Source organism: Nicotiana sylvestris, chromosome 6, assembly GCF_000393655.2.
Source record: "Nicotiana sylvestris chromosome 6, ASM39365v2, whole genome shotgun sequence".
In the NCBI taxonomy this organism is placed as follows: Eukaryota; Viridiplantae; Streptophyta; class Magnoliopsida; order Solanales; family Solanaceae; genus Nicotiana; species Nicotiana sylvestris.
This window is the reverse complement of record NC_091062.1, coordinates 181,710,580-181,719,699: the sequence shown is the minus strand read 5'-3', so window position 1 is coordinate 181,719,699 and position 9,120 is coordinate 181,710,580. Positions and strand designations below refer to the sequence as shown.

The following is a 9,120-nucleotide window of genomic DNA, read 5'->3' as shown; positions in this document are numbered from 1 at the left end:
CTGAAGTTTTGCGTGATTGTCTTTGCTACTTCAGCCCCGTATGCTGAAGTTACGCGAAAAAGTGGGTACGCTTGCAATTTTTTTTGTAAAGCGGGCACAAGTTAAACGTGACCCAAAAGGCAGATATAGATTCAAATGCCCCATAATTGACGAATTTACAAACACAGAATCTTCATTGCAAGTTTAATGCAAGTATTAATAAGTAAATTAGTTGTCAATGGTAAAAAATTACTCACTCAAATTTCTAACCAAGCAATGAATGCAAGACATGCATCATCCACACATATATCACTTAATTAACCATAATTATGTAATATATATTCCCGCCTTAATTTTTGATTGCTATGGTTCAATTGTTTGGTCCCCTTACGCAATTGCAATACTAATTTTAAATTCAGTTAATGTAGTTCAGACAAACGCAAGCAAGAGCCATACATTCACCAATTAGTCCCTTTGTAGTGTGTCACCAAACTTACAAGCAAGAGCTCAGAGGTAAACATTTGTGTATAGAGTTGGACCCAAAGTTTCATTTCAGTGGATGTAACAATTACATTCATTGTTCTTTTTGTGGTAATCGATGCAAACTCAGCATATATATATATATATATATATATATATATATATATATATATATATATATATATATATATGTTATTTAACTATACTTGTTCTGCTTTGTGATACTTTCTGAAGATTTTCACTAAGCAACAGGATAAGCTTTATCGGATGATTATTGCCCATATTCTTTACAGTTAAACGGCCGATCACTAGAAGAAATGAATCAAAATGAAAAAAGGAAAAAACAAGTAGAGGCAGTTGCCTGTTCCATGTAAAAATACACCACTTAGATCAAGCTGAGCATATAATGTCCATTGCCCATGTCATTGGGGATCTTCGCCAGTACCAATCATGCGGGTGTTATATGAATTACAATGCTTGCATTTGTGGCCAAGAATGTGAAAAAATGCTCTACCAGTACAATTGCAGTCATTGCAGAGAATTGGAACCTGCAAAGTAAAAGCTCAACCTCTATCATCCATGTTTTTTTTTTCCGATTCAAAACAGCATCACAACAAAACATTTCCTTCTGGAAAAGAAATTTTTTACCTACAAAACATCTCAATCTTCTAAAAAACAAAAATCGAGATAAAACAGTTAATAACGTGACCAGATCTGTAAGATAAGCATGCATTGCCTTCAGCGACAAATATCTAAGTTCACTCTCAAACTAACCCCACACCTTACCCATTTCTTTCCAATATTCACCAGCAAAGCTCCAGGCCAAAATCATCATAACCCCTCCATTTCTGCTAGGTAGTCTGTTCCCTTAATCACCACCCCAACCCCCAACCCCAACCCGCTCCTACCACCTGCAGTTATAAAGGAGAAAAAAATAAAGCAGAAGAGAAGAAATTTTGCTAAAAGAGGTTCCTATGACTCCAACTCAAGAGCCTGCTGCAATTAAGTTTCTTGTGACTTATCCCCAAAAAAAATCCTTACGCTCAATTTTCTTTTACAACAACACGAACAACATACCCAGTATAATCCCACATGTGGGGTCTGGGGAGGGTAATGTGTACGCAGACTTACCTGGAGAGATAGAGAGGCAGTTTCCGATAGACCCTCGGCTCAAGAAAGTGTGGAGAGGAAGAGAAGGGAGAAGAAGAAGAAATAGGGGGAGGAAAGAAACAAGAAGGAGACAAAGGACGATAAGACAAAGGGGGGAAGTAGTAGCTCAATTTTCTTTTAAATCCATATAAAAGGAAACACATGAATCCAAAATGACCAGCAACATTTAAAATTTAAAAGTAAAGAGAGTACCAAAACAACATTTTCCGACAAGAAAGAGCCGCTTACCTCATACCGATATTCTTCAGGCATGGCTGTTGCCTCAATCTATACAAAAAAACTTGATCATCAGTAAACAGTCATAATGTGCTATGGTTCATATCATGCTCTAAAACTCTGTAATACTTAAACGACAAACATAAGAAGAATATATTGACTAGAAATATTTGTATATGAATAAAATATGTGAAATCTCTGCTGTCTGCCCTAACAAAATAAAAAAACTTAAAATCAACTAATCATCCAGCTCCAGGAAATGCACTCCTATAACGAGCTAACCATGCATGTCAAATGGTGGTAACCGCAATTAAGCTGGAGAGAGGAATTACAAAGAATTAATCCTCTGAAACACAGGAACCCCAAGAAAGCATGATGGACCGCCGGGGAACTGTTTGCCTCGATCATTGTTAAGTGACAACTTTCACAAAGTCTAATCTTCCTCAGTGGCCTAGTGGTTAATGAAGTGGGAGAACCATGAGATCTTAGGTACAAATCCCAACAGAGGCAAGAAATACTAGGAGATGCTTCCCAAATCCTAATAGCCATAGCCTTGGTGGGTAGAGTTACCCGGTATCTATGTTCATTGTAGTACATCAGGTACACGGTAGAATAAAAATTTTAATATTTTTGACGGAGAAACAAAGGAGGGATGCAACACAAGGACTTCCCAAGGGGTAACTAGGTACCCGGTGGAATAGTTAATGTGGTCACAAGCTAACCTGGACACCACCGTCACAATCACACACATACATATAATGTATAGGTGCACTAGATAATTTGATCCAAAGTATTTATCACAAATACCCCACTTGATTTCACCTCCCTTAATATACTTTCTTCTGCGTTGAAATATCTGAGGAGTACTTATAGGCTTTAATCATAGGGAATCAAAATATTTATCACGACTACCATGCTCGGGTACACCTCCCTTCCTATTTGTGCTTCCTTATTGAAATATCTAAGGTACTTCTAGACTTTAATCACTGGGAACCATAGCATCAAGCTAGAAATCACATCTCCCACTACTCCTATAATAAGAAAACTAAAACCTACGGAAGCGACCTGGGAGTCCGAGAAGGACGTGCGGAGCAGATATTCACATTTATTAAGCACCTCAGGTACTTTTCTATGTCCGTTCGAGGACGAACGTTTGTTTAAGAGGTGGAGAATGTAACGACCCGACTGGTCGTTTTGCTTTTTAGAACCCCGTTCCCTTAAATAAAACTTCACGTGCTTGTTTTAACTAATTTACGACCTGCGGGGATGATTGGTTCGGGATTTGGAAGAGTTTGGGTTGAAATATGCTCATTTGATTCCTTAAAATTTTCTTAAAAGGCTAAGTTTGACTTTGGTCAACATTTTTAGCAAACGGACCCGTATTCGTGTTTTAACGGTCCCGGAAGGTCCGTAGGAAAATATGGGACCTGGGCGTATGTCCGGGATCGAATTCCGAGGGCATCTGTCGAAAGCCCTATTCTCAATTTGACATGGCCAAGAGTTTTATGTCCAATTACTGGAGGGTTTAGAAACCCTGCAAGTTGCAAAGAGCTTTCTTGAATAACGATTTAGCACATATCCAACAGTAAGATAATTTTGGTGATTGCTGCACCAGGCTTACATTCCAACCAATTTTCAACAGCCATCGACAGATTGGCACAATTTCCCAAACCAACATGAAATCTTCCAAGTAATTTCCAGAATTTAATCCCTAATATCAATGCACCAAGACCATTTACCCTCTAGTATATCCTATCTATATAACTATACTTTCTTGTTCTCATATCATGCCATTTCACATTATGATAACTTCTAATATATATCTAACTCGAGCCAAACATGAAGCCAAGGTCTTCTACTCCATTTTCCCCACTTTCTTCTTAATAGTTCTTCTGCAATTCTGCAATTGCACCTCAGAGTATTTCGTTTGGCATCAGTTACATCTATCCCTAGTCACATCTCATCTAAGCTTAGTCCTACGAACTTCCAAGTTACTATCTTATTTTAACATCAAATCTAACTAATTACTAACATAAGATCTCCAGACCAATACCTAATGCTTGATCACTAGTTGCACATTTGTTAGCATACTTACTGTGCTATGTCAACAGGTTTCTAGGGTGATCTCAAAAGTCTTACAACAAAACGTACGTTATTGCCAAATGAAATTTGGAATCCACAAACTATAACTCAATATCATATATACCATCAAAGATCCATTGTAAAATAGACAACCATAAGAAATAACTTCTAAAATATAAACCTGACACAACTTAATTTTCTACAGAGGAAGAATCAAAAGTCAAACCAAGTTTTAAATGATTTGTCTTCCACTGTCGCAGGATATGAATTGGCTATCAAAAGGTTTTGGTGGACTTAAATTTTAAAAAAGTAATGCACCTCTTTCAGAAGCAAAAGCACAAAACAAAGTTATAATGTGACCGGACAATAGATTTTTCCTTGGATATACTTATGTCACTTTCGCCACTTCCCAATCAGTTCAGAAGAAAAACGAGAGAAAAATCTCATAATTGATGCTCATCTGGTGGCTTTCCCTGAGATGTAATGTAATGTACAAAGGAATTGTCAAATAAAGGGAAGCAAAAAAAAGTTTCATTTCATTTACAAGGAAGAAAGAGGAAAGTAAGAACCAAATGAAGAAAAGGAAGTGTAACTATGTTTCTCTAATCTTATTTCCTTAAACAAAAGGTTTGAGCTTCAACTTAATTTTGAGGCAAAACCGAATAAGCCAAAACACAGTTAGACCAAATCAACTTCAGTCCAGAAAAATGTTAAGGAGAAAAAGGATTGACTTAGATTTCTCTCTGCCTTTCAACCTTTTATCAGTTTAAGCTATATCAGCACTTGTGTTTCTTCTGTTGGGTGGGGAGGGGATGGTGAGGAGCCTGTGCATATATACCCATTGCTTTTCGTGGATGTATGAATAGTAGCTATTCCTTGTAACAATTTACAAAATAAGATTTATGGATGAACTTTGCACAGACGATAACTGAAAATTAAACAGCATTATACCTCCAGATCTAATCTTTCCCAAGTTCTGGACATGTTGAGCACTGACTTAGAGCATATAGGGCAGCGATACCTGTACAGAAAGGAAAGATGATTACACTATGCATTTTATCCCAAAACCAGGGCAGGCTGACTGGTTTGCAGAAACAGAAGCAAAATAATCGTGTTATGCATAGACTTACTGGTTCTGCTGGATCATATCAGTGTAGCATTCCATATGCATTGTATGTCCACACTTCATAATTGCGGTGCCTTTGACTGAGTCAAAAAGAAACTGGACCAGCCCAAAAGTTCAGTATTAGGGTATAGTTCCAAACAAACCCATATAGCAAGTTAAGGCAGTGGAAGCCAAATGCAGTGTGGACTCGAACCTCATAACAGATGGGACAATGGTTCTTCATTGAATTCTCCACGCATAAGTGATTATCACGCAGATCCACTGAATAGCATGATCCTGTTGCAGAAACAATATCACGAATATTGCTAAAAAGGAAGTATTCCTGATTTAGAGCATTAGATAAATAGAGGAACAAAACTTTGTGAATAGGATTCGACATTTGTTCATTCCAATGTCTTCAATTCCAGCATATATGCAGACATATGTATGAAGTCTTACTCTTACCAGCATAAGTTTGTCAAAACTTCATACAAGTAACTTGGGAAAGGTCAACTGAAGTCCAAGAGGGATGGTTTACAACAAACCAAAGAACACTAATTAGGTGACCTCACTACAAGAGTAAGTTGGCGTTCAGGTTTTTGCCCTTATTATGACCAAGGTTTATTAACCGCTCAACTTATCACAGACTTACAACCAAATGTACTTTGCCAACATCTGACATGAAACATGTCTCTTCCCACCTCAGAAGGTTTACACGAATCCTGACATGAAACCTTTTTACTTGCACATGCTTAATTCAGCATAAAATTTACAAAACATCCTGACGTGAAACCTTTTTAATTGAACGTGCTTAATTTACATAAATGTATTTTGTCCTTTATCCTTTCACAAAGACATGCCTAACCAGAATATTCCACGGAAATAATTATACAGATTGGGAAGTCAAAAGAAACTTGAGAACTTGACCTCCAATCATTAATAATCTCCTCTAGACATGGACCAACCAATGAATCAAGAGAGAGGGAGAGGGAGAGGGAGAGGATTCAACCGTATAATATGACAGGTTTCTTCAGATGCCTAATCTTATTCTGTTAGGCTGAGCAGCTATAGCTGTTTGACTTCCATTTCTTTTGGCTAGGAGTTAGTTTATTTCAGTGATACAGAAGTGCATAAAGTAAATGGTCAGCTTTGTGATTGTAGATGTAAACAGCAGTAAAATAAAAAGTATACAAGATCAACCTTCCTGTTCAGAGGATAACCTTTTACTACAATATAAGATATGCTATTCAAAGAGTTAATGGAAAGGGCTTCGAGAAGCAGAATTCAGAAAGGAACTGTTAGAAATAGATAATGTCCACCATTAAAAATTTAAAGGAAAAATATCCATCCATGTTAATGCAAGGAACTACATAATAGTAGTTAAACAACTAAGGCGAAAGGATGTAATACCACATTTCCTGCAGTGGAAGAAGTTTTCTCGACCACCTACCCTGCATATAATCAATAGTCTATAAGCATCATACATGATAAATATATGTCATTTAGTAAGAACGAGTAAGAGAAGTGTTAGGGCAGAATGGAGGTTGAATACAATATTATCTAGCTTATCACCTGCAAATTCCACAGTCATCACAGTGAAATTGCCCCTTCGTTGTCTACAAGAAAAGAAAACTAATGATATAAATGCATCAAATGAATTAAATAATCTAGCATCCAAAACAGACCAATCCAATTTTCAGAGACAATTAAAAATAGCACATTACATCGTCATCGTAAAATCTACAGATTTCACAGTAGTACTCCCCAAATTTGATGCCACACTTTGAACAGATCCCAGCAACCTATTCAGCGGAAGCAAGCAAAAAGTTATCCCCCACCAAAGTGGCCGAAAAGTCCATAACCTGAGACACTCAAAGGATAGACAAGCGTAGCAGCAGAGCTTAACAAAACCTGTTGTTCAGTGTCGCATACAGCACAAACAATCTGTAACCAAAAAAATTTGAATCCAACTTCAGTCCCCATAAAAATGAAAACCCAGAAAGCGTCATGAACTAAAACCTTCTCTCCAAAGAAATCAATAAATGAGCTAGACTCGTACTTGTTTCACATCGTGGCGCACAAGTTCGTGACGTTCCTTTGGGTTGCTCAAAGCGCTCTGATCCCAACAAACACAAAGCTTAAGTAAAATTCACTACACAGTATATAAAGCAATCAGCAATGGGTGACAGAGGAAGGTGAGGTTGATGTTGTATGGTTTGTAACATGAAAGTGTCAATTAATGAGGCACCAGACCAATATAGAAACTAGAAAGCACCTCATTATCAAGGAGACTAAGTTACAAAGTTAGAAAGTAATGTGGATTTTGAGCTCAAAAGAGAATAAATGAGTTTATAAGTGATTGTCCCCCATTTCCTAATAAAAATACTTGTCCATCACATGTGATAATTAGAAATTGAATTTACAGATATCATGGATGGATTTGGACCTGCGACTCAATTCACCTTTATTTGGGACAGTTAATTAGCAGAAGAACATATAATTAAGACTAACTGTTTACGTTTTTTTCAAATAAGAAGTTTGCTCCACTTCCTAATAGGAGTAACACAAACCTTGGCGTCGTTGTGGCAGTGACGGCAAGTGAAAATTTCATTGCAACAAGGAGCTCGGAGTTTACATCGTCGCCGATAATGTTCACATCTATTTATTTAATAAAATAAAAGAATAAAATCATTATACAACTTGGACAGAGACACAAAATGTTTGGTAATAATCTATGTACCCATGAAGCATTTTGCCGAAATCTTCTCTGGAACTATTGTTATCATTGTGATCGTCTTGTTCAGCCGGAGCCGGCGGCGGTTGATTAACGACAAAATTGTCACCGTCTTCCATGTAGAAGGTTCCAGACAGACCTTTGGATTATGAGAGTACAGTACAGCCGTGGACCTCCAGGTGAAACCTGTTACGTGTGGGCAATATAGAAGAAAAAAAGGTGATTATTGTAGAGTATGTATCAAGGGTTCAGAAACTCACAATTATTTCATCAAAACGCGAGCGAAAAGGACTGCAACGCGAACAGGGGACCAAGTAATGAAGGGTGGGTTCCCGATCCACTACCAAGTAGGTATGGCAATGGGGCGGGGCGGGCTTTAGACACGTGCGGGATGTGCGGGTTTAAACTAAGGGTGTCTAACGGGTCGGGTTTAATCGTAATCGGATCGGCCCAGACCGGTTAAAACCGGAACCGACCCGGACCGGTACAAGGGGACCGGGTGGGGTCGGGTTAAAGAGGTAAGGGGGTTTGGTCCGTTCATTTATTTTCAATCGGTTACCCGGACGGGTCAAATTCGGTCAACAGAAATACTCTAGAACCGATTAAACTGGACCGGATCGGTCCAGACCGATTAACGGCTAGTTTCTTTTTTTTCTCTTTTTTTTTTTAAATTGTTGATTGCTTATTTGGTTACCGTTGGCGACGGTCACCTGCCAAGGAGTCGTTTCCCAACATTTGATTTGCACAATTAGCCCTTTTTTGGGCATTTTTTTAAATTAACACTTTTTGTAATTAAAAATTTAACCCTTTGTAAAATTATAAATACACCCCCTCTTCTTCATTTCTTCACTCATCTTTCATTTCTCATTCTCAATTTTTCAATTCAAGTTTAATTATGCCCCGTACTTCTAGAGTGACATATGTTTGGGAACACTTTGAGGTGGTAGAAGAAAATGAAGAAGTTCACAAAGTAAAGTGCAAAAACTGTGGTCGAGTCTTAAATCTTCGTCCAAAGTGTGGCACATGCTGTTTAAGGAGGCATATGAAAAGTTGTCTTGAGCAGCCTTCAAAAATTCGTATTTAAATTGATTTGAGACAATTTGTGTTATTTTAAAATTATTAGACATATTTACGCTTAATGTTTTAGTTTGTTAGATTAATTTGAAGTATTATTATGCATGAAAATTTAGTTTTACTCTTTTTCGTTAATTTACTTGTTAAATGCAAACTTCAATTTGTAATTTTGAAATAAATGTAGCACTTGCAATTTATAAGTGCAATTTTTTCCCATTTTTATTGTATTCTTTATATTAATATAACTTACAATAGTTATACAAAATAAAAATAAAAATTA

General features: G+C 37.2%; 1 protein-coding gene across 1 annotated transcript; it reads right to left on the bottom strand.

The window, feature by feature from the left end:
• Nucleotides 1–681: 681 nt before the first annotated feature.
• On the bottom strand, nt 682–8,085 carry LOC104220321 (E3 ubiquitin-protein ligase MIEL1-like). Its single transcript, XM_009771165.2, has 12 exons — nt 7,773–8,085; nt 7,603–7,690; nt 7,092–7,148; nt 6,944–6,976; nt 6,757–6,834; nt 6,605–6,648; nt 6,443–6,483; nt 5,247–5,329; nt 5,058–5,149; nt 4,879–4,948; nt 1,858–1,896; nt 682–1,007 (listed from the first exon to the last, which is right to left on the bottom strand). Exons 1-12 carry the CDS (start codon nt 7,883–7,885, stop codon nt 882–884), a joined length of 864 nt encoding a protein of 287 aa, XP_009769467.1. The 5' UTR covers nt 7,886–8,085; the 3' UTR covers nt 682–881.
• Between the last annotated feature and the right edge of the window lie 1,035 nt (nt 8,086–9,120).

Bases quoted from the DNA above. Each gene is read 5' to 3' on its own strand.
- LOC104220321 (XM_009771165.2), bottom strand. From the start codon at position 7,885: ATGGAAGACGGTGACAATTTTGTCGTTAATCAACCGCCGCCGGCTCCG. The intron at 6,649-6,756 runs GTAATGTGCTAT...CTTTTCTTGTAG, and splicing joins GTAGATTTTACGATGACGAT to ACAACGAAGGGGCAATTTCA. The intron at 5,150-5,246 runs GTTCGAGTCCAC...GGGCTGGTCCAG, and splicing joins ATTGTCCCATCTGTTATGAG to TTTCTTTTTGACTCAGTCAA.